Source organism: Geotrypetes seraphini, chromosome 2 (assembly GCF_902459505.1).
Source record: "Geotrypetes seraphini chromosome 2, aGeoSer1.1, whole genome shotgun sequence".
Lineage (NCBI taxonomy): Eukaryota > Metazoa > Chordata > Amphibia > Gymnophiona > Dermophiidae > Geotrypetes > Geotrypetes seraphini.
In genome coordinates, this window is record NC_047085.1 from 466,348,200 (window position 1) to 466,373,715 (window position 25,516).

The 25,516-nt window shown below is 41.1% G+C and overlaps 1 protein-coding gene across 4 annotated transcripts in view; it reads left to right on the top strand.

Annotated features, from left to right (window-relative positions):
- The window catches only part of LMBR1 (limb development membrane protein 1), a 219,069-nt gene that overhangs the window by 83,172 nt on the left and 110,381 nt on the right, over nt 1–25,516 (top strand). For 3 of the 4 annotated variants that reach the window (XM_033931610.1, XM_033931609.1, XM_033931611.1), the window contains 3 exons: nt 5,786–5,912; nt 18,678–18,746; nt 18,951–19,015. In XM_033931610.1, coding sequence (XP_033787501.1) covers nt 5,786–5,912; nt 18,678–18,746; nt 18,951–19,015 — 261 coding nt within the window. Of the gene's footprint in view, nt 1–4,532; nt 4,642–5,785; nt 5,913–18,677; nt 18,747–18,950; nt 19,016–25,516 lie in introns of those variants that run through there. The other variant, XM_033931612.1, reaches the window with a different exon arrangement.

The window sequence follows — 25,516 nt, forward strand, 5'->3', positions numbered from 1 at the left end:
TTAGGCCGCGCCCCCAGGTGGGACCTAAGGCTCCAGGGCCTATTCTGATTGGCCCACGCGCCTTAGGCCCCACCAGTAGGCGGAGCTTTAGGATGGATGGGCCAATCCGGCCTCATTCCTTCGTTGGCTGCCTGCCGGACAGGCGGTTTTGGCTCCCGTCTGTCCGGCCAACTACCAAAGGTACGGGGAAGGGGGGTGGGGGGGTCGTGGGGGTCGCCAGGGGGGTCGCGGGTCGGCTGGGGGGGGGCGGTCGTTGGGGGGGGGGGGGTTTGCGTCGAGGGCAGGAGGGCTGCAGTGCAGAACATAAGCCTTTCATTAAGACAATCCTGGTTCGCTTTTCCAAGTTAAAACAATTAGAAAAATATTTCTGGAGTGCTGTAATAAATTAAAATTAATAGTGCTCAGAACCCCCAAGGTAACTTCAGGCATCATTTTGAAGCTGGGGGGGCGGTCGTTGGGGGGGAGGGGGGTTTGCGTCGAGGGCAGGAGGGCCTGGGATCCCTCCTGCCCGTAATGTAGTGCGGGGTGGGGTTAGGGGGTCGCCGTGGCCAGGAGGATTTGGGCTCCCTCCTGGCCCGATATTGTTGGGGAGTCGGCGGTCCTTCGGGGGGAGGGATGTATCGGACGTCGGGGGGGGGGGGGGCATCAGGCTTTCAGGATGGGGACAGACCTTCAAGGGGGGACAGTGCAGGGAAGTCAGGGAATTTATATTAATTAATTTTTTCTCTGCGTGTTTTGTTTTTGTATAGTTATTAACTAATATTTAACTAAGTTTTAAAGTTTTAAAGAATGTTTCCTTTATACGTAAATAAAGAAAAGTGAATGGGATTGCAGTGGCGGTGACGGGGCGGTGAATGGGGTGGCAGTGGCGGTGACGGGGCGGTGAAGAGGATGGTGAGACGGGGACGGGGCGGTGACGGGGATGGTGAAACGGGGACGGGGCGGTGACGGGGATGGTGAGACGGGGACGGGGCGGTGACGGGGACCAATTTTTTCACCGTGTCATTCTCTAATCAGAAGTCCTAACAGCAATGACAGGAGGCTGCTTTCCTGTCACTGCTGTTAGGGCTTTGCACAGTTGCTCACTGAGTGATTTAATTGGTTGGTTTGCATGCAAATGATTTGCACTTCCGATTCACCAACAGCAATCCAGTTGGTAATACCGACAGACTTTTGTGCATCTAGGCCATAGTCTATTATCTGAACATTCACAGATCACTTTCCAGAGAACCTTAGTGACTTAAGCGAAGAGCAAGGTGAAATATTTCACCAAGACAAAAACAATGAAAGCCAGATACTAAAGAAGATGGGATGCACACATGATGGCAGACTGTTGTTGGAATCTTTGTGGGATTGTCCTGGCAGATCCCGCTCTCAGAAGTCTTACAAAAGGAGCTTCTTGTGTGTCGAATGACTGGACGTTTATATCATAAACTTGTTTTTTGGTATGAAATAAGTAGATTTTCAAAAAAGCGTGGTATAAACATAGAGTATCTCTAATTAGAAAACGAAGAATGTAAATTAAAGAGCTAAGGTCAGTACTGGACAGACTTGCATGGTGTGTGTCCCATATGTGATGATTTGGTGTAGGATTGGGCTGGGGAGGGCATTAATGGAAACTCTACTAACTTGGAACATGAGGATGGTACTGGCCAGACTTTATAATAATAATGATGATGATAATAATAATAATTTTATTCTTATATACCGCCATACTGAAAAAGTTCTAGGTAGTTCACAACAAGGTGAACCTAGGATAGTAGACTTGGGGGTGGGTCAGTAGAGTGGGCAGACCTGATGGGCTATGGCCCTTATCTGCCGTCATCTTCTATGTTTCTATGTTAATACATGGGATACAGATAAAATACAAATTAGAATAATGGACTTAAAAACAGATAAAGACAGAAAGCATTTACAAATTAATGCAGAAAATACCGGCATGGCATGGAAAGAAGTAATACATAGAACAGATAAAATACATCAAGTTGAATATAAGGAACTTGATTGAAAAAATGAAGCAGAATGCATTAAGGTACCAGCCTAGCAAAGAGTTGAGTCTTTAACAATTTTCTAAAATCAAGATAGGAAGAGACTAGAGGTCTGCTCGGGAACGGGGATCGCGGGAGTCCCACAGGTCCCGTGGGAATCCCCCCTAACCCATAGGACTCCCACGGGGACCCCCCTCTGGCCTACAGGACTCCCACGGGGACCCCCATCTAGCCAGTGGGACTCCCATGGGGATGGAAGGCTAAGGAAGCAGAGTTCGTACATATAACATAATGGACACATCAGCCTTAGTAAAAGAGGGGGTTTATAAGTTAATTACCTGAACAGAAAACAAAAAAAGGGTTCCACCAAAGAGATTCCACAAGGAAAACAGCAGCGCAAACACAAAAGAAACTGTGGAATTGATGATCTTGTCACAAGTAGTTTCTGCATTTTATGGGGACAAGCGGGGATGGAGGTAATTCCTTGCGGGGATGGGTGGGGACGGAGAAGATCCTGATGGGGACGGGTGGGGACGGAGAGTATCCTGGCGGGGACAGGTGGGGACGGTGAGGATACGGGCAGGGATGGGTGGGATTTCTGTCCCTGCGCAACTCTCTAGAAGAGACCTCTAACATAATTTTTCCAAGCCATACATTCAGTTTAGCGACTTGAAATGAGAGGGTTCTCTCAAGGAACTTCTTATAATGACAGGATTTTATGGAGGGATATGAAAACAAGTGCACTCTTGTGGTCTTTTTGGCGTGACTCAAAGAAAAATGAGACACAAGATAACCTGGTAACAAACCCGAAACTGATTTATAACAAATACAAGAAAATTTGAACAGAATTTTCGACTCTATCGGCAACCAATGGAGTTTCATATAAAAAGGAGTGATATGCTCCCATTTTTTTTAACCAAAAATGAGGTGAATGGCAGTATTCTGAATCACTCTCAATTTTTTGAAAATTTTCTTGTAGGCACCTAGATATATAATGTTACAATAATCGAGAATGCTTAAGATAGAAGACTGTACCAGTAAATGAAAGGAAGTTTCGTCGAAATACTTCTTAATGGTGGATATCCTGCAAACAGTTTGGTTGGATAAGCTGGAGTGAGCTTGGATGGCAACTTCAACATTTGGAACCTAGGACAATAGCAGGTGGACTTTACAGTCTATGACCCAGAAATATCAAAGAAGTGACAAGTTAATTTAATCATGTATTTGTAATGGGTATAACTAAAGGGCAGACTGGATGGACCGATCAGGAATTTCCAAGTACCTATCTTATTTATTTTTATTTATTGTATCTTTTAATGCATCATTTTTGTAAACCGCTTAGAAACCTCACAGTTATTAGCAGTATATAAGAATTAAATTAAATTAAATTTTATCTGCCATCATTTACTATGTTACACTTGTCTTCTAATTTTTAATGTTTCCTTCATGCTTAAAAGATATTAAACACTACATTAAAATTTCCAGATTTTTTTTTTTTTAATGGATGAGCAGAGTGAAGAGTGGTATATGGCACATGTTCTGTATCTCAAAAACTAGAGCTGATAAGAGAAAACTGGTGAAACTGCCTTCAGAACTGGAATAAAACTTGTACTTTATTGCATAAATTCTGAACAAGTGTTCTGACAGTGTTTCGGCTCTTGTCTGCCTCAGGGGCTCTTGTCTGCCTCAGGGGTCAAAAGATGCAGTATACTGACCGTTGATTTGTAAAGAAGCTAAGGGATGAATATAAAGAGTCTGAATCCAATGCAGAAGGGGGCCCCGAGAAGCCAATGTGGCATAACACCGCTAACATAAACAACCACTGAACCCTATCAAAGGCCTTCTCTGCATCAAGAGATAGCGCATATTTAGCATATCCCTTCATTGGTTCTATCTCAATCAAGTGTAACGCTCGCCTTATATTATCAAAAGTAGTTTTGCCCACTATAAACCCCGTCTGGTTAGGATGCTCAATAGCCGGTAGTAATTTTTGAAGTCTAGCTGCCAGAATTTTAGTATAGATCTTATAATCAACACTCAGTAAAGAGTGGGTGATAGGACCCACAGAATTTAGGGTCCTTTCCTGGTTTAGGCAAAAGAATGACCGCAGCCTGTCTCCAGGATTGTGGTAGTTTAGATTGCTCCTCCGTACTGTTGAACACCCTGACCAGGAGAGGATTCAGCACTACTCATTGAGGTCACATATGAATTAAAATAGCTGATCACGAAAACACACTTTATCAAAAGCTGCTGTAGCTCGGAGACAAAAACAGATATCAACAAACAGAAAAAGAAGGTTACTCGTGAGATTTCAAGCTACTCAACGCCGCCTAGTACATCTCAAAAGAACATCCCGTTGCCGTGCAATTCAAACCGTCCTGGAACTTTTTATAAAGACCTCATACATCTATTTTACATTTTTATCTCAAAGGGGTATTGGCCCTTGCTGACGACTTCTTGTATCCTAAACTTAAATCCAGGCTGAAAGGAAAGTGATTCAACACCATTGAAGACATAAAGCAAAATTTGACGCAGCGACTTTTGGCGATTCTTGAAGATTCGTTTAAGGACTGTTCCAGAAGTGGAAAAGACGTTGGGAAAAGTGTATATGTAGGAACGGGAATACTTTGAAGTGCACCCAATGGAATAAGTTGTAAGATTCTTTAATACATTTTTATAAAATCAGTCCTGGAACTTTTTGAATATCTCATATATTGAATAAACACTGAAATAGCACCACTTCCTTAGTACTGTCACCCATCTTCTGGTTTATCATTCATCTCCATTCAGTTTATGTCTTTTCTGAGCTGATAGTGCCTAAGTGGCAGAAATGCACATATTTAATTCCATTGATCAGCAATAGTATGTGTGGTGTGAAAACACCTGTGAAAATAGATTTTTTGTACTTTCAAATAACTTATTATTAATAATAAAATAAGCACCAAAGGTTACTGTCTATTATAGGTACCTATTATACATAGGGATTCTTTTCTTAGATATTTATAGCTTTCTGTACATGTATCCTTCAGCAGTATGCAATCTGCTAAAATCTGAGCAATACTATAGCTGCACACTTGAGGGCTCTCCAGACTGTCAAAGTAATTCAACAGGAAAAAGTTTGTTTGACATAGATTGGTGGTGTAGTTGTGCAGGGTTTGATCTTGGCAAGACTACAGTTTTTGGGCAATTTGCCATACATATCCTTGCATTCTCTTGATTGAAATCTTAAATACAATTTGCTAATTTATATTCTCTGCTAAAAGTATTCAGAAGAAGCATAATCCATCTTAAAACAAATGTTGCAAAACCCAATTCTATGAAATGTTTTCTTTTTTGGACTGAGATTGTTGAATTTAAATTTAACGTCGAAGTATGAATATCTTAAAACATTTCTCCATGGTTTTAAGAAAAGAATGGTCATTTTGAACAGTGGATCATATCTATTTGTTTCCAAAGAATAAACCTAAGATAGTTTTAAAAGATTTTTTTTTTTTTCTGTTTCAGATGCTCTATGATAGTAGCGTGCTGTCTACACTAAAATACTTAGGTGGGCTTTTTTTGTAAAAAGATTCATTAGAAGCCAGACCAAGTTCTTTGCTATGTCTTTTAGATAACCACAAAAAAAGCTCATTCAAAATATGTACAAACAATCAAGCACACTTGGAAAACTCAAGTATGTTGGTAGCAAATCATTCAAAGTATAAAATAATTTAAATTCAAATAAAAAAAAAAAAGAAAGAGGAGGAAGATCTCAGATTTCAATTGTTAATTTCCCACTTCTTCATTGTATTTTTTAGGGAATCAAAGCTCGTATTTTGGAAACGCTTGTTATGCTGATTCTTCTGGCACTTCTTATTTTTGGAATAGTATGGGTGGCCTCTGCCCTTATTGACAATGATACTGCCAGCAAGGAGTCTCTGTATGGTAAGGAGTGAGCAGGTTATTTCTATGAACTTAATTTCTTCAATAAATGCGAAAGAAATAATTTTCACATTAAAGTGTAATAGTTTTCATTCACCAAGTTATTCATAGTTTTCTAAATTTGCATTTGTGGAGTTAATATCCTCATATTATATTAAATTTATTCAAGTGGGGAAAGCATGCAGATTTATGGAAGTTTTTCTGACCCCTCTGCATATGCACATGTGCATGTGTATGCACAGGCATATCTGTGTATATATATGCACCTCAGTCTTGTGTTTATCTTCAAGTGTGTATGTATTTCTTTGTGGGCTGATATGTCTAGTCATTTGTAGCTATGTACATACATTTTTGTGTCAGTGCATGTATGGTATGTATGTGTGTCTGGAAATTACTGTGTGTGTAATTATATCTGTGTTCTTTTTGTGTCTTTGATGGGAAGAGGAGATGAGAAGGGAAGACTGTTTGAAAGGTGCATTCCTGTAATTACGATGATACTGTGAATATGTGTTTGTATGCTGCAGCTGTTGAAACTGCTTTTTCTTACTTGAAAGGTGGTTTTATTTCTCTTATTGCCATTTGCAGAAAGTGCTTGGCTTCCACAGCCTTTCTCTCAGCTGGGGGAATGCTATCGAGAGTATCCTCTACTAGTTATCCTGGAAACAGGGAGGACAGAGTCACTTGCACAGTAGGATGATTGGAGCTGTCTGCATTTTTAAAAAAAACTCTGAGAAATGTCCAGGAATGGATTCTGTTGAGAGAAACTTTTTTTTAGAATGCTGTGATCTCATACTACAAGTGCATGCCCATGAAGAGCTGATAGGATTCTACGAAGAACACAGTGAACAGTGTAATGGGGTTTGCTGACTCTGTCCCTGGGGAGAAGGCCAAAGAAATTAGGTCAGTAGCTAGAGGGAAGGACTGCGAAAAATACATGATTTCTGCAACCTGTGACATTTTTATATCATACTCAGTGCTTCTACTACAAGTATTGACTTACCTGGCTAAGATCTATGGACTTGACGTTTGATGTAGAGTTGCACAGGGACAGAAATTTCATCAATTTCCATACCTGACTACTTGACCAGCTTCTTTTAACTTTTCCAGATATTTTTACCTGTCTTCCTCTTTCTGCGATTTTTTGTAGGTTTGAAAGCTAGCCTCTTATTCTTTACCTTCTCAGCTACTACTTTTTAGAACCGAAGTGGCCTTTTTTCCTCTTACTTTTACTTACTTGCCTCACAAAAAGGTTTGTCGCCCTTATAATCGCCCCTTTCAGTTTTGCCCACCATATTTCCTCTCCTTCCAGACTTTCCTACCCAGACAACAATTCTTTGATGTAAACCCCCATCCAAACAAAGTTAGTTTTTTTTTTAAGTCTAGACCCTTTGCTTTTGAATGAGCTCTCTCTATACCCATCTTAATATTAAACCGTACCATGCAGTGATCACTGGATGCCAGATCACCAGAACATCAGAAACACTTTCCCCATTTATAAGCACTAAGTCCAGTAAGACTTCATCCCATGTGGATTCCATTACCAACTGCTAGAACAGCTCTTCTTGTATAGAATCCAAGGTCTCCCTACTTCTAGAAGACTCCGCAATAGGGATACCCCATCATCCGGCATGTTAAAATCACCTATTAGGAAAACTTCCCCCTTTTTTTAGACATATTCTGAATGCCTACTATTAAATTTGTCCACTTCTTCTGTCTGTGAAGGAGGCCTGTATGTCACACCAATGTAAAAATATTTACAATTCCTTCTTTCCAAAGTGCCTCTTCCCTGCCCTGCAGATCTTGCAATTGTGTAGCTTTAATATGAACTTTAACATATAATGTTGCTCCTCCTCCTTTTCTTTCTTCCCTGTCTTTCCTGAACAGATTATAGCCCTGTATAACTACATCCCAGTTGTTGTTCTTCGTGAACCTCGTCTCCTTAATCGCCACTATATCTAATTCATTATATTCCATTACAGCTTCTAGATCCAGAATCTTGTTTCCCATACTTTGAGCATTAGTATATACTGCTTTCCAGACATTCCCCCTTTTCTATTCCAGATATTCAGTGATTTACTTACCTGAGGACTTGTACTCACCCGGGGGCTATGATCACTCTTCCCCATCACTTCTAGTTTAAATCCCTCTTCAGTAGATTAGCCAGCCTGCTGCCGAAGATACTTCTTCCTTTCTTTGATAGATGTATACCATCCTTGCTCTGCAACCCTTGGAAAATCATCCCATGTCTATGAAGCCAAATTGTTCTCGACAACATCATTCATGTAGCCATGCATTCATCTCCAGGATGTGTGCTTCTCTGATCTGTCCCTTACCCTCAACTGAGAGGATGGACGAGAATACCATCTGTATTCCTGACTGCTTCACCTTCTCTCCCAGAGCCACAAAGCCACTTTTGATACGTTCACAGGGGTACCTCATAGTATCATTAGTGCCAATGTGGATGAGCAGCATTGTATAATTGTCATCAGGCTTGATGAGTCTTGGCATTCTCTCTGTAACATCTTGGATTTTAGCACCAGGTAGACATCATATCTCCTGGGACGTCATGTCTGGTCTGCAAAAGAACGCTTCTGTACCCCTCAGAAGGGAATCGCCAACCACCACTACCTTATACCTCTTAGTGGTCACAGATCCAGGAATTTTTGGGATGTCAAGCTTTGGTCTTTCCTCTCCCTGAGATGCTCTCATTTCCTCCTCTTCCAGGGCAGCATACTGGTTCTTCAGTTCAAGGGCCGGTGGAGTCACAATACCAATCTTGCAGGGTTGCATAATCAGAGTTCAGCTGTCTTCCCTCAGCACAGCCTCTTCTTCCCCACTGCTGGAAATCTTTGACACCTCATGAACCGTTTAATCGATGTCCCTCTCATTCTCATGGATGCTTCTCAGTCTTTCCACTTCCTCTCTCAGTTCCTTTACTTCCTTCATGAGGGTTTGAAACTGAAGACAGTTTGCACATAAGAACATAAGAATTGCCATTGCTGGGTCAGACCAGTGGTTCATCGTGCCCAGCTGTCCGTTCCCATGGCGGCCCTTAGGTCAAAGACCAGTGTCCTAACTGAGACTAGCTTTACCTGTGTACGTTCCGGTTCAGCAAAAACTTGTCTAACTTTATCTTGAATCCATGGAGGGTGTTTTCCCCTATAACAGCCTATGGAAGAGCGTTCCAGTTTTCCACCACTCTCTGGGTGAAGAGGAACTTCCTTACATTTGTACAGAATCGATCCCCTTTTAACTTTAGAGAGTGTCCTCTCATTCTTTCTACTTTGGAGAGGGTGAACAACCTGTCTCTATCTACTAAGTCTATTCTCTTCATTATCTTGAATGTTTCTATCATGTCCCCTCTCGATCTCCTCTTTTCAAGGGAGAAAAGGCCCAGTTTCTCTAATCTGTCAATGTACGGCAACTCCTCCAGCCCCTTAACCATTTTAGTTGCTCTTCTCTGGACCCTTTCGAGTAGTACCGTGTCCTTCTTCATGTACAGCGACCAGTGCTGAACACAGTATTCCAGATAAGGGTGTACCATGGCCCGGTACAATAGCATGATAACCTTCTCCAATCTGTTTGTGATCTCCTTCTTAATCATTCCCAGCATTCTGTTTGCCCTTTTCGCTGCTGCCGCACTTTGCATGGACGGCTTCATTGACTTGTCGACCACTTCTCCCAAGTCTCTTTCCTGGAGGTTACTGCACCGGACATCCTGTATTCATGTATAAGTTTTTTATTACCGACATGCATCATCTTACAGTTATCCACGTTAAACCTCATTTGCCATGTTGCGGCCCATTTCTCGAGTGTGTTTGTTACATTGCAGGTCTTCACAATCCTCCTACATCTTCACTACGCTGAATAACTTTGCATCATCTACAAATTTAATCACTTTGCTCGTCGTACCAATTTCCAGGTCATTTATAAATATGTTGAAGAACACAGGTCCAAGCACCGAACCTTGAGGCACTCCACTCGTGATGCTTTTCCAATCTGAGTCTTTTTCCTCCAGTTTTTAATCCACATGAGTATTTCACCCTCGATTACATGGCTTGCAATTTTTCGAAGTAGTCGTTAATGCGGGACCTTGTTGAACGCCTTCTGAAAATCCAGATATACAATGTCGACCGGCTTGCCCTTGTCTGTCTGCCTGTTTACTCCCTCGAAGAAGTGCAGCAAGTTCGTCAATCAAAATATCCTGAAGCCATGCCGGCTGGTCCTCATCAGATTGTGTCCATCAAGGTGATCAGTGATGCGGTCCTTTATGAGCGCCTCTACCATCTTTCCCAGTACCGAGGTTAGACTCACTGGTCTTTAGTTTCCCGGATCTTGTCCTTGATCGCTTCCTTCGCCGCTACAGTGAGCCACGCCAGTTCCTTGTTCTTTTTCCTCTTGGATGCCTTGGTGATACGCAGTATATGTAGATTTTGCACCTTGGTGACCATGTCCTTAAAAAGTGACCATGCTTGCTCTAGTTTTTACAGTGCTTATCCTCTTATTAATCTTCTTCCCCACCATGAGTCTCATCCCTTCGTAATTCCCTTTTCGGAAGTTCAGTGCCGTGGCTGACGTTCTGGATCGATGTTTTGCCTGTGTCCAGGTCGAAGCAGATCATATTGTGATCACTGCTTCCCAGCATCCCTTCTACTTCTACATCTTGCGCCATTTAGAATTAAGCCAGAATTGCATTTCCTCTCGTATTTTCCTTGACAAGTTGTTCCAGGAAGCAATCGCCTACAGCATCCAGGAACTTGGTCTCCCTAGCACAGCCGGAGGTGCCTAGGTTCCAGTCTATCCCCTGATAATTAAAGTCACCCATGATAACTGCATTACCTCCCTTGTAGTTGCATTTAATCTCATCCGTTATCTCTCCATCAATTTCTTCGGACTGCCCTGGGGGTCAGTAGTAGATGCTGATCTTCGTTTCCATTCCTTTTGTTCCCGGAATTTGGGCCCATTGAGACTACCTTATTTTTCATTTCTGGCATGTTCTCCGGTAGACTTATTTTCTTCTTTGATGTATAGGACAATACCCCCACCTTTTTGACCCACTGCCTCTGCGGTAGCACGGTGTCCCAGGCATTTTCCTCACTCCACAATGTTTCTGTGATGCCGATGATGTCAAGGTTATCTTTTTGTGCCATAGCTTTTAATCCCCTCATCTTGTTTCTTAGTCTTCTTGCATTTGTGTACATACACTTGAGTTTGCGGCCTGTTACTTTCTTGCAACTTCTTCCCTCTTGTATTCTTTTCGATCCGTCAGGATTTTTATCTTGCCTATGATCCGGTGAGTCTTCCCCACTGTCTTCCTGCATGGTATCCTCTGGGTACACCGGTTCCAGAACCACCGACTCTTGGTCGACTGTCGGCTTTCCCCTTCTTCCTAGTTTAAAAACTTCTCAATTTTTCTCTTGATGTTGCTTGCAAGTAGCCGTGTTCCATCTCTGCTAAAGTGGAGTCCATCCTTCCTGAATAGCTTGCTCTTCCCCCAGAATGTTGTCCAGTTGCGCACAAAGTGGAATCCTTCTTCCTCACACCAGCGCCTCATCCATACGTTGACTGCTTGCAGCTCCGTCAACCTCTTCTCATTGGCCCTGAGTACCGGCAGGATCTCCAAGAACGCTACCCTCTGCGTTCTGGTCTTCAGCTTCCCTCCTAGCATCTGGAACTTGTCCTTCAGTCCTTCCCTGCTGTAGTTCCTGTTGCTCACGTTGTTTGTCCCCGCATGGATCATCACCGCCGTATCTTCTTCTACGCTGTTGATGATCCTGTCTATGCGGCTCACTATGTCTTCTAACTTGACTCCAGGTAGGCAGGTCACCAGCCAGTCCTGTCTTCCTCCTACTATGTGGCTGTCGACTTGTCTGATGATGGAGTCCCTCACAATGATCGCTGTCCTCTCTATCTTCTCTTGCCTCTCTAGCCGCAGGTCCGTGTCCCTGGTGTATGACCATCTCTCCAGCTATAGGTCCGTGTCCTCTGTGCACTTCCATCTTCTCTCCTCCTGGCGTTGGCTTGTACCGGACTCATCTTTGTGAGGGTTCCCTCCGCTGTTTCGAGATCTCGCTACTGTGTCACTCATTTCTTCCTTGTGGTTGTCCTCCAGGTGGTCCTCACTCCCTGTAGGTGTATCTTGGCAGTTCCACTGTCGCTGGTGATTTTCCACGGCCTCCCTGTATGCCTCCTTGATGAACTTCTCTAACTCTCGGACTTTTTCCTCAATGGTTTCCTCTGTCTTGACCTTCTCTGCCTCTCTGTCCTCCTCCACTACTCAAAGTGCTTCTAGTTCCAGCATTCTGCCTTCCAGGAGTCTGACTTGTTTCTTCAAGCTCTCCAGTTCTCCGCATCGAGTGCATACATCAGACCGCTTCCCAGAGGGGAGGTAGTCATACATATGGCAGATCGTGCAGAAAACTGGGTAGCTCAACTTCCTCCTTCTGTCTACTGCTTCCATTGTTGTCTGTTTGCTGGTCTGTTGTCTGAAGTGGCTTCTCCATGCTTCCTTATCTCAGTGGTTCCCAACCCTGTCCTGGAGGAACACCAGGCCAATTGGGTTTTCAGGCTAGCCCTAATGAATATGCATGAAGCAAATTTGCATGCCTATCACTTCCATCATATGCAAATCTCTCTCATGCATATTCATTAGGGCTAGCCTGAAAACCCGATTGGCCTGGTGTTCCTCCAGGACAGGGTTGGGAATCACTGCTTTATCTAATCTAATCCTTAGGTTTGTATACCGCATCATCTCCACGTTCGTAGAGCTCGACGCGGTTTACAGTAGGAGAAATAGGAAGGAACGTGTGAAGAAAATTTAGAGGACTTGGGATGCCAAGATATAAGAGTTTCCTTGATTCCTAAGTTGGAGGGAGACTTACATTTTTTGAGAAAAGCCAGGTTTTCAGATGTCTGCTGAGGCTGTCCTCTTTCTCTTCTTCAGTGACTCTTCCCTTCTTAAGGCCCTTCGCAAAGGCGCTCTCGCTAAGATGAGCGCCTTTAACGCTCCCCTTCACGCGCTAAACGGCGGAGCACCATTGGATCCTCCCCTTTTAAGAGGGAGCTCTGGTGGGTGACGGTGGGCGGAGATAACTTTCGCTGCTGCCCCTAGTTCTCTCTCTGTTCCCTTCTGCTCTTTCTCCCCCTCTTCTTTCTCTCTTGTTTGCCTGCTTTTCTTCCCCTGTAAACTCCTTCTCTTTCCTCCTGCTCATCTGCCCGGAATCATTCCCTCTGCCTGTGTAATATTTTCTATGTGGACAGAGATAGAAGCTGTAACTTGAGCAGCAGGTTTGGTGACATGATGCTTTCCAACCATACTGTGGTTGCAAAAGTACTTACACCTGGAAGAAAAAAAGAAAGAGCAGAAAAATACTACCAAAGTGTAATGCCCTGTTTCTGATTGGTTGAAGAGCCTATAAATCAAAAAGCGGGCGGGAGGGAAGTAAAACCAAACAGACTTTCCTCAACAGCTATTTGTGCCCTAATCTGATTTTATTCCCTGAAATGTTTGTTTGTTTGTTAAGAACTTTATATACCGCATAACAGCCTAAAAGGATCTAAGTGGTTTACAATACACAATTCATATTCATTAAGAAAAGAACTCCATTAAAAATAGAAAAGAAAAGATTAAGAACAAAAGTTAATTTTTTTTCTCCCCATAAAATATCATAGCAAATATCTCAACAGTAACAATTCTAATAGTAAAACAATAAAACACAGATCACAGTCCCAAACTCTGTTCTAAATTGAAAAAGCCAATTGGAAAAAATATGATTTTAAATGTCTTTTAAAATTTCTATATGATTCTTCTTGTCTCAAATCTATGGGCAGATTATTCCATATCCATGGAACTAAATAAAAAATGCACAATCTCTAGTTGATGCAAGATGTGCCTTAGAAATATGAGGAACGACTACCCTAATGTCATTCAGAGATCGTAATAAACGTCTTGGGTGTAAAATAGTACCAACTTAGAAAGATATGAAGGCTATAACTGGAATAATGCTCTATGTGCTAACATTAAGATTTTAAATTTGATCCTAAATTCCATTGGTAACCAGTGGAATTTTAAATACAAAGGTGTCACATGATCAAGAATAAACGCACGGCCTAGTAATCTAATTGCAGTATTCTGCACTGTTTGCAAATGCTTCAACTTCCCAACCCAGTGCCTGCATATACTAAATTACTATAATCTAGCTTTGACAATACAAAGGCATGAATTAATGTATGCAATGATTTCTCATCCAAAAAATCTCGAATGGCTCTAAGCTGTCTTAGTGCCCCTAAACATTTAGAAACCACACTTGATACCTGTTCCTGAAAATGTAAATGACAGTCGATTATAACCCCCAAATATCTGAAACTATCTACTAGTCTTATACTGCAATTATTTAATGAAAAATCTAGTTGAGGTGTTGCTTTATCTCCAGAAATACAACATGCTATGGTCTTAGACATATTTAATACCAATTTATGATCACTCAATCATTCTTCTATACTATTTAAACTAGCCAAAAGAGGACCTAGATCTAACGTAGCAGGTGATAAGTCTATAGACTAGTAGGATGCCATCTGTATAAATATATGTACTAATCCCTAATTCCTGGATTTGTCTTGCCAAAGGGCTCAGGAAAATATTAAATAAAACTGGCGATAGGGCTGATCCTTGTGGTACCCCACAATCTATCCTGAGATATTGATCCCTCAGTGACTACTCTAAAAGTATGTCCTCAGAGAACCAATCCCAAACTACTCCTGTTAAACCAATCTCTTGTAAAAAAAATTTAATAGAAGACTGTGGTCCACTAGATCAAACGCTGAACTCAGAGCTAATGAAACTACCATTGCAAAATTCCCCCCATCCAAGATCAAATGAACCTCACTAAGAAAGCATGTTAATACTGTCTCAGTACTATGCATTGACTGAAACCCCGCTTGCCTTGGGTTAAGTAACCTAAAATACTGATCTAGACTAAAACAGTTTTTTGTATGAATCCCTATCAGAGACTCTAAAGGCTACACCATTGCCCCACTGATTTTGCTGAGCTAAAAAAGAGAACTACAATGAAATAACCTACTGAACACTAAGTTTACCTTTCCCAAGTTTGAATGCCAGCAGGCAAGATATTTCAATAGATGTTTCTTCTCCTTAGCAAAGCAGATCCTCCCTCAGAAGCAGACAGTAGGTCACAAGTTGCTGTGAAAACTTATACTGAGCTTCTACAACCTCTCTAGAACCAGGCTACTGAGGGTTAGGCACTAGGCCAGCATTTCTCCCCTCAAGGTTGATCTGTGGAGTCTGATCTCTAAGAAAATCCTCATAGTTCGGGGGAAACAGTTGTGAGGCTGGATATTTCTGTGTCACATGCTGCAGTCTACCTGAGCCTACTGTGATCCATTTATTCCAGAGTTGTTTTACTCTCTGAGAGAGTTGTGGTAAATTGATATAATTCTGTGTGGTGATTGTAGCTGCTTTAATTGCCTCCAATTCCTGCTTAAGTTTACAGAGCTCCTGTTTGATACTAGCAAGTTGAAGATAGATGCAGCAAGCCTTGAGCCCTCTAGATGTTGTGACTTGGAACTAAAGCACCACAATGATTGTACTGAATATGTCACCTTGATTGATTGGAATGGGGATTGACTGAGTCTTCTTGATTATCAGCTGTCTATATATGAGTTGCAAACCCTGGGATGTGTGGGGTGAGAGAAGGGTGGATGGGATTAAAGTCTCATTGAGTCACTAAGATAAGATCCCTATCAGCAGTTCTATTGGAGGGACTAGCAATTGAGACACTTTGATACAAATTCTGCTGGAATCTACCTTTTCTCCTTTTTTAAAAAAAATTCCAAATATCACCAAGAAATCTATCTAGCAATTTCTTTGCTATAATCTCTAACTACAGATTAAACCTTAAAGCTGCTTTCTGGTCTGACAGACTATATAAAATAAACCTTGCCGGCAGTATGAAAGACTAGAGTCAGTGTGAAGAGTTTATCCCCTCTTATAATAGATCTAGGCTGTAAAAGAAAAAGGAAAAGTATGCATATTGAGGTCTGCCCTTAAATGCCTTATGACAAAGACCACTAAACAAATTGTAGCAACCCTCTGAACCGACTCCATCCTATTTATATCTTTTTGATGATGCGGACTCCAGAATTGCTCACATTAATCCAAATGGGGCCTCACAAGAGACTTATACAACAGCACTATTACCTCCTTTTTCCTAGTGGACATTCCTCTCTCTATGCACCCAAGCATCTTCCTGGCTTTGACCATCACCCTTTCTACCTTTTTGCCACCTTGAGATAGACACAATCATCTCCAAGTCTCCCTCTTCTTTTTTATATGGAAGTACTTTGCACCCTATACTATACTGTTCTCTTGGATTTTTGCAGCCCAAGTGTATGACCCTGCATTTTTAGCATTAAATCTTAGTTGCCAATTACCAGACCATTCTATAAGCTTCGCTGGATCCCTCCTCATGTTATCCATACCCTCCAGAGTGTTTACCCTATCACAGAGTTTGGTATGATCCACAAAAAGACAAACATTACAGATGATACTAAACTCTATAATATGGTAGGCTCCCAGAAGGTGTGAATAACATGAGGTGGCACCTAACGAAGCTTGAAGAATGACTCAGCAATTGGCAACTAAGATTATGCAAAAAAAATGCACAGTCATGTATATGCTCTTCTGTCATCAGAACATCTGTGTGCTTGGTTTGACACAAATGTCAGCAAAATGTTTCTGATCAAGAACAGATTGCGGGCCTAGAATCAATATTTTTGCATACAGCTGGAGAGCACACATTGTGTCTTTGGAGAATATATGTAGGCAAATATGTGGAATGTCTTGGATCTGGGCAAATAGGAGCTGGAGGCTCTGGCTTTCCTGAGGTGGTGAGTTATTTGGCCCACTGATGTTTGATCTGATGGCATCATGCTGGAAGGAGCATCAATACTGTGAAAATGCTATCAATTAAAGCTGAAACAGAAGCCTAGAGAGGTACAAAAAAGCAGAATAGCTACTCTGAATACAGGAGGATTTGGTAAAGGAACATCAATGGAATGGTCTGAAGTAACAATAACAAAGTTAGAAAATAAGTTAAAAAGCAATTAAAAAAACACTGGTTTGGCCTCAAGACCTGCTACATATTATTACTAGGTATCCTAAAGAAACTACAAGCCTGGATTGTTCTAGCAGTTCTGAAGTAAAGATAATTTTAGATGAGAACAAATTTCACCTACTTTATCTTCCTCCTTGATCCATCCAGACAAGTGGAATAAATTGAAGCTCTTCTGTCCTGTTTTGGAGGAAGAGAAGGCCCCCTTGAAAAATTTTGGCCCTTATGGGAATGTCCAATTTTTGGTTCAAGCATGGTTATGGTTATCTTTATTTGATATACTGCCTCTCCTCCGCAGATATCAAAGAGGTTTACAATACATTGAATAGTAAACAGGTACTCTTAAGTAGTTTCCCATCTCTCCACCAAGACCTGGTAAACTGGAACAGTGAATTGGTCATGCAGCCAGACTTAACACCACACTACCTAATAACAGGAAGGACACTTCTTTTCTCAAAGGGGAAGACATGTAATGTTCTCAAAAATTGTGGACAAATAACTTCTTTACCTATAATTTATAAGCTGTTCATTTCAATAGGTGCCCTCAGAATATACAGTATCATATTCTTTCAATAATAACATAGTAATGCAAAAGAAAGAAATAAGAGGGGAGCATATAGAAACAAAGACCAGCAAATATTGAATAAAGCCTCTATGGCCAATGGTTAAAAAAGCAGCTGCTCCTTGTGATCCTGGGCAAATCACTTAATCCTCCATAGCCCCAGGTACGTTAGATAGATTGTGAGCCCACCGGGACAGATAGGGAAAATGCTTGAGTACCTGATTGTAAAACCGCTTAGATAACCTTGATAGGCGGTATATAAAATCCTAATAAAAACTTTAAAAAAAACAACTTAAAACTTAAAGTATGGATTGACTGTAAGAGAGCTTTTCATCCCATTCTCTTTGATAATAAATTGTCTTAAAATGTACAAAATAAACTGTGAATTGATTGGGTATGCTGAAAATATACATTGAAAATTTTCTAAACACTCCATCTGAAGTTTAAAGATGGACCGTTTATCCCTTGCTATATTTGATGACATTTCCCTGTCAACACTCTTGTTTCATATAGCACTTAACTCCATTGAGTACTCTTATTTACTCATTGGGTTATGAATTTTAGCTTTAATTCTAAAAATGTTAATAATCCAGAGAGAATATTACACTTGTTTTTCAATTTGATGTATTTATCAAATTTATATTCCCCCACTTCCAAGTATTGATAACAGTAAAATATAAATTCATAATAAAATTTGGATTAGAAAACAATCTGTCTGTGACATAAAGCTCTATGCCAGGGGTGTCAAAGTCCCTCCTCGAGGGCCGGAATCCAGTCAGGTTTTCTGGATTTCCCCAATGAATATGCATTGAAAGCAGTGCATGCAAATAGATCTCATGCAGATTCATTGGGGAAATCCTGAAAACCCGACTGGATTCTGGCCCTCGAGGACCGACTTTGACACCTGTGCTCTATGCAGTCAACATTTAGCCATCCAGTGTAAGACTTTGAAGGTGGTATTAGGGTGACTTGGCAATAACAAGCTTGCTAAGGAAATTTTAATTAGAGCAAAATGGTAGTCTTACTTGTTCTGAGTTTACTACTTGTAATGGATTTTATTTAATACTTGTATTACAGATCTTTGGGATTTCTACCTCCCTTATTTATATTCTTGCATTTCGCTAATGGGATGTCTGTTGCTGCTTTGTAAGTAATTTTTCTACTTAAAAAATATTTCATGTTTGGATGAATTAGGTGGTGGTAATCTGTTTTGTAACTGTCTTTTATATGTCTGAGCTTTGTTAATCACTTTATACCTGCATACCTTGTTTTGCTTATTTGATAATAATTTTTAAAAGTCTACAATATATATCTAGTGTTGTATAATACACAAAATATTTTTCTTCTCAGTATGCACACCTGTGGGTCTTTCCAGAATGTTTACTGTGATGGGTCAGCTGTTAGTCAAGCCAACAGTAAGTTTTTTCCATTCTACTCTTCCCTTAAGCTTTCATTCAAAACTGTGTGAAATGCTGTACTGCACTTAATTTCTGGGGGAATGGCCTAGAAAGCAGTCCATCATGTTTTTTTCACACTCCAGAGCAGCTAGGGTGTTTTTCTCCATGCAGCTTACAGAGAAAACAGTGGAAGGGGGGTGAGTCTGGAGCCTAGCAGGGAACAGTTCTGTACTTCCTTGGTCTTCATTCACAGTTCTCAAGAGCCACCAGCAGAGCAGATTTTCAGGATATACCTAATGAGTGAGTATGAGGGAGATTCACTTGCTCACTACCTCTATTGTATGCAAATCTTTCTCATGCATATTCATTAAGGATATTCTAAAAAAAAAAAAAAAAAAAAGGTGGTCCATTGACTTCCTTATCCCACTCTTCTCTTGTTGCCTCTGTCCTTGGTTAGTCTGCTGCCTCCTCTAGCACCATGTTCCATTTCTTTTTTCCTATAAATTAAGTCCTGCATAAAACTGAAATGTATTTATCCACACAATACATCTGAATGCTATGTTTGTCCTTATTTGTTAAGGACTGTATGCAGGTAGAATATCTTAGTTGTGTTTCAACATTCTAATCCCAAGTGTGTTGAGAACTACTTCACTTCATTCACTGGTTAAAACTGAGTTGCTCTAGCAGCATAAGCTAAGTCTACAAATTTTATAGCTTTACTGTAGATTTACTGAACAGTGCATAAATAGTGTCAATATTGTGCTCATGTATTTACTTATTTATTAGGAATTATTTACCATTCTGAAGAAATTCACTTGAGGCAGAATATTGCAATTATAACCTGAAGATATACAATGAACAAAGCAGTAAAACATTACCAGACAACAGAACATATTATGCTACTTGCAATATCAACACAGTACATATTAAAACATCTTTGTAGGCAGCATCTTAATAGGCAGCATAGTGGATAAGTAGAGTTGGAGCATAGATAAAATACAGTAACAGAAGTTAGAAAATAAAATTGTTAAAATTGCATAAGGAGTCAGAAAAGGTACATGCAGCTGATCTCAGCTAGAGTATATGTGGTAAGCAAGCCATGCTGCGGTAAGTGCTGTTGACATACTTCCATGCATCATCAGTAAGAAGTCACACAGAAGAAATGGCATTCCTTATCCTAGGGTTACCATATGGCTCAAGAAAAGGAGAATGAATTGAGACATCCAGGTTTTGTTTCCATTATTTCAAAGGAAGTAAAAAACCTGGATTCCTCAATCTAATGGGCAGACTGGATGGACTGTTCAGGTCTTTATCTGCCGTCATTTACTATTCTGTTTTCCTTACTTCCATTTCTTTCAATGGAAGTATGTTTTTTGTTTTATTTATAACCCGCTTTTCTCAAAGCAGCTCATAATGTAAACATACATAATAAAAATACATAAAATACATGTAAAAACACTCACAAAATAAGCGACCAGCGCTTACACCAAAACAGATGCTTTAATGCCCATATTTCATATGGCAAAATAAATGTCTCTTCAATAACTTCTTAAACCCATCAAGATTATATTGTTTTCTGATATACAAGGGTAGAAGATTACATTCCTGGGGTCCCCTACAGGAAAACATAGTCACACGTGAAGAATTCAGTCTCAATTCCCTTACAGATGGCACTGACAAATCACCATGATGGACAGAGCGTAATTTTGATAAAGGGACATAAGCCTGAATAGTACCCACCAAACTTGCAGGAGCCAAACACAAGTATACCATCATAAGCAGCCTGAAATATATATGATCTTCTAACTTCAACCTGTATAACTTCACATAGTATTCTGTGACATGCTCAGTCCTTTCCAATTGGAAGAGAGTTCTAACTGCCGAATTTTGGGCAACCTGTAATGCACTCATCAGGGATATTGGTAAACCCAAGAACACAAGATTACAATAGTCCAGACATGATAAGACCATTGACTGCAAAATGACCCTAAATATGGAAGGAGACAAATACGGTCAAAGTTAATTGAAAAGGCGCAATCTCAAAAAAAAATATTTTTTTATCAATTCCTGAACATGGCTTTTAAAACTCAAATTTGAATCCACCACAACACATAAATATTTTACCTCAGCAGAGAGCTTTATAGGGGTGTCCCAGAGCTGTAAATACCCTGGAGTTTTTTGCCCCAGCGGTCTCTGGACTAGCATTATTTTCATTTTGTGTACATTCAATTTTAACCTGCTACTCTCCATCCATTCCTTCACACTCATCATCACTACTTGCAGTCGTTCCTCCATTTCTCTCTAATTCCCCTTAACAGGTAGTAGGAGCAGAATGTCATTGGCATAAAGCCGGTAGCTAACCTCGGTACTCTGCAGCAGCTTACATAGAGGGAGAAGGTATAGATTGAAAAGAGCAGCAGAAAGTGCTGAACCATTCATTCCTGCTTCTTTCTGCCTATTTAATAAAAATGACTGAAACCAAGATAGAACCAATCCTGTAATTCCATACGCTTCTAAACAATTTAAGCCGCTAAAATATCAAGAAAAATAGCTAAATATTGGCCTCCATTGTCCAATCCCCTGGACCTGGTTGTAAAACCTGGATGTCTCAATCTATCCTTTTTCTGGAGCCATATGGTAATCCTATGCTAAACTAATCCTGACCAATGGGTTATGTCCTCCTACCATCAGATAAAAAGTAATGAAAGTTATATGTTCCAGTTATATTGCCGCTGTATGGATGGAATCCCTTTGTCTCCAGCAGATGGTGTAAGTCAGTGTTTCTCAACCTGCGGTACGCGTACCTCAGGGGGTACGCAGGCTGGCCACCACCTAGGATCTCTCCCTGCCTGCCCCCTGCTGAAGCCACCACCGCCGCCGCAGATTCCTCCCTACCCCACCCCTGAAGCCGACCCTGCCATCTGACATGCTCCATTCCCACCCACCCTTATCCCCACCACCGCAGAAACAAGATAGGCCAGGCGCGTGCAGTGACTCCATGCAGCCAGCCCACAAGCCGTTCCCTGACGTCAATTCTGACATCAGAGAAAAGATTCCAGGCCCAGAACCTTCTCTCCAATGTAAGAATTGACGTTGGAGGGGGGGGGAAGGCTTATGGGCTGGCCGCACCTTGCCCATCCCTGTTGCTGTGGCGGGGGTGGGTGGGTGGGAATGGAGCATGTTGGGTGGCAGGGTTGGTTTCAGGGGTGGGGCAGGGAGGAATCGGCAGTGGCTTCAGTGGGGGGGGGGGCAGGCAGGGAGAGAGGAAGAAAAAGTTGGGGTGCAGAATGGAGTGTGTCAGGTGGCAGGGTTGACTTCAGGGGTGGGGCGGGAAGGCAGGGAGAAATCAGCAGTAGTGGTTTCAGTGGGGGGGATGCAGGCAGGGAGAGTGGAAGAAAAAGTTGGACTCAAGGAGGGACAGAGAGATGTTGGTTGGGGAATGGAATGAGGTCTGGAGGAGAGGAAGCATACAGGTGGCAGAAAGAAATATTGGATGCACAGTTAGAAGGAAGTGCAATCAGAAACTCATGAAATCACCAGACAACAAAGGTAGGAAAAATGATTTTATTTTCAATTTAGTGATCAAAATGTATCAGTTTTGAGAATTTATATCTGCTGTCTATATTTTGCACTATATTTGTCTATTTTTCTATAGTTGTTATTGAGGTGACATTGCATATTTTAAAGTCTTCTGCCTTGACCTCTTTGAAAAAAACCTGAATATAATTGATAATTAACAGTTTCTCTGCATACAGTGTGCTTTGTGTTTTTTTAATTTTGCGGTTACCATGATGTATTAATAAGATTATATTTGTGCATGAAAAATGGATAGAAGAAATTGCATTACTTATTATGGAGTGGAGTTTGGGCAGGTCAGGCGGAGTTTGGGTGGGTCTGGGGTGGAGCTTGGGCAGGGATACTCGGTTGGTATTTGTTAGGCTTAGGGGGTACTTGGCTTGAAAAGGTTGAGAAACACTGGTGTAATTCAAACTGGTGGAGCAGGATTTAAGGATATACCTGACTCCCTAAGCCATAATCTATAGATTGTGGTGCTGAGGTAGAGTTGGTGCCAATGTACCCGAGCTCATTCCATGAACCTTTCTCTGATCTAGCTCTGTATGACTTTGCCTTCTGTGGCTCTGAGCATGACCTGTGAGGATTCCCTCTGACATTAGGGTCAGCAGTGGCCCCTGCCTGTGGGGTGAGTTGTCTCTTGCTCTTCTCCCCTTTTTTCCTAGGGTCCTCTCTACTCTAAATTTATAAATAATAATGATCAAAAAAGTTTGCAAGCTGTGGATGCTTTAAATACAAAAAAGGATAGGAGCTGAAAAAATAAAAATATATATATATTTAAAATATGATGTATTAGATATAAAAGTGATATTGTGTATTCATCAATTGTATTTTAATATTTTGTACACTTTATGTAAAATTTGAAAATGAATAAAAATTATAAATCAAAAAAAAAAAATCAGGTGAGTCCAGGCGTGATGGGAGCCTTGGAATGCCTGTTCAGACTGATTCTGAGTCATCCGCAATACCAGTGGGTGGGGGGGACTGTTGGAGCTGGTGTATTAGCTGTACACTGTAACAGGGACAAGGAGGTTTCACTGCTGTGCAGCTCTGGGAAAGCAGCAGAAAGAATTCAGGTTGATAACTTTTGCAGACAGAACAATGTGAGGAGCCTTTTCTCTGGGAATGACAGTCATCTTGCCATTAGATTGTTTGGCCCTTATGTTGCCTCATTTGGACCACGGTTTCTCATTTTCATTTCATTTATTAAATTTATAGCCTGTCTTTAGCCAAGACACAGAGGTATATAAAGACACTCTTCCAGAAAAATAGGAATTTTTCTCACTTTCATAAGGGATCATGCGGGCCCTCCGGATTTTTGGCAGTTGATTTGGGTTGTGTCCAAGGATAGCGGTACTTCAGAGATTTGGATCACTGGCTTTCCAACTGAAAATGTTCCTCTTCTGCAGTTAAAGGGAGTTGTCTAGGATTCAGTTCTTTCAGGGAAGGTGATCCTGCCACCAGGGGGCACTAATGAGGGGGTCATCTATTTTATTGGGAATGGGCCCTAGTCATCTCAGATCGGTAGTTCTTAGAGGCCATCTGTCATGGTTACCCCCCTGGACTTTTTGGTGCTTATTTCAGATACTTTTATTGTATTTCCCTATAGTTGGGCTCAAAAAAAGCATGTGGTGTAAGAGGTGGTCAGGCCCATACCTTCAACTGGGTTTTGGAAACAATCAAGCCCATATCTTCTGTTGAATGGACCAGTAGCTAATATGTCTACTACTTTTATTTATTTATTTATTTATTTTATTGAATATGATCAAGACAATCAACAGTATTACAAAAAAGAAACTAAATACAAAATTAGAGAATAACTCATTTGCTTAATCAAATTTTAAAGTCCCATATTAAAGATCCAAGATGGTAAATTTAGTGAAAAATAAAAACTAATAAGTATGAGAATTTTATCAATTAGGCGGATAGCTGAAAGTATGTCTACTACTTATTGAAGAAAGGAGGCTGTGCTGCAATCAATTTGACGGACTATTTGGACAAATTTGATCTGTTATACCCAGTTCGGTCAGGGTTTAGGTCTGGTTTAGTACCAAGATCTTGTTTTGTTCTTTAGTAGCTAAAGTATAGGTCAAAATGATATGAGGTGCTACCCAAAAGTTTGGGGAATGTGAACAGTGCACGCGAACTGGATATAGTATGCCCTTCACCGCTAGAGGTGTCTAGCAGTATGCTTTGTGAATCAGTGTGCCAACAGGCATGTAGCTGAGTGGTCGAAGTTGTTCTGTGCAATTTTGTAAGGTTGTGTTTTAGTGATGCGGTGAATTTCGATATGACGGATTTTACTGAGCAAAGAATCTGCATCAAATTTTGTTTAAAACTTAAAAAAAACTGCTGCAGAAACCCATCGTATGCTCCTGGAAGCCTTTGGAGATAATGCCATGTACAAACACTTCAGGGACGGACGAACATCTGCCCACGACGATGACCGTTCTGGACGACCCGTCAACAAGCACAACACCGGAAACCATAGCAAAAGTTCATGAGACTATCCTTGCACATCGTAGACAAACTATCCACGATGTTTGTGAGATAGTAAGACAGTCATATGGGACAGTTCAACAAATTTTGTCAGACAAATTGAACATGAGACGCATTTGTGCCCAGACAAGAGGAAAAACAAAAATTGTTTGCTCCACCATGACAACATGCCCGCTCACACATCACTCGTTTGACAATTCCTGACTTCCAGAAACATAGTGATTATGCACCCTCCCTATTTGTCTGACCTTGCCCCTTGTGATTTTTTTCCTATTCCCCAAAATGAAATTATGACTGAAAGGGCACTGTTTTAACATGATTGAAGAGATCCAGGCAGGAGGTCCTCAAGACACTCACCTAAGATGACTTCCATAGATGCATGGACTCATGGGAAAAACGCTGGGATCGCTGTATACATTCTCAAGGGGACTACTTCGAACGAGACAG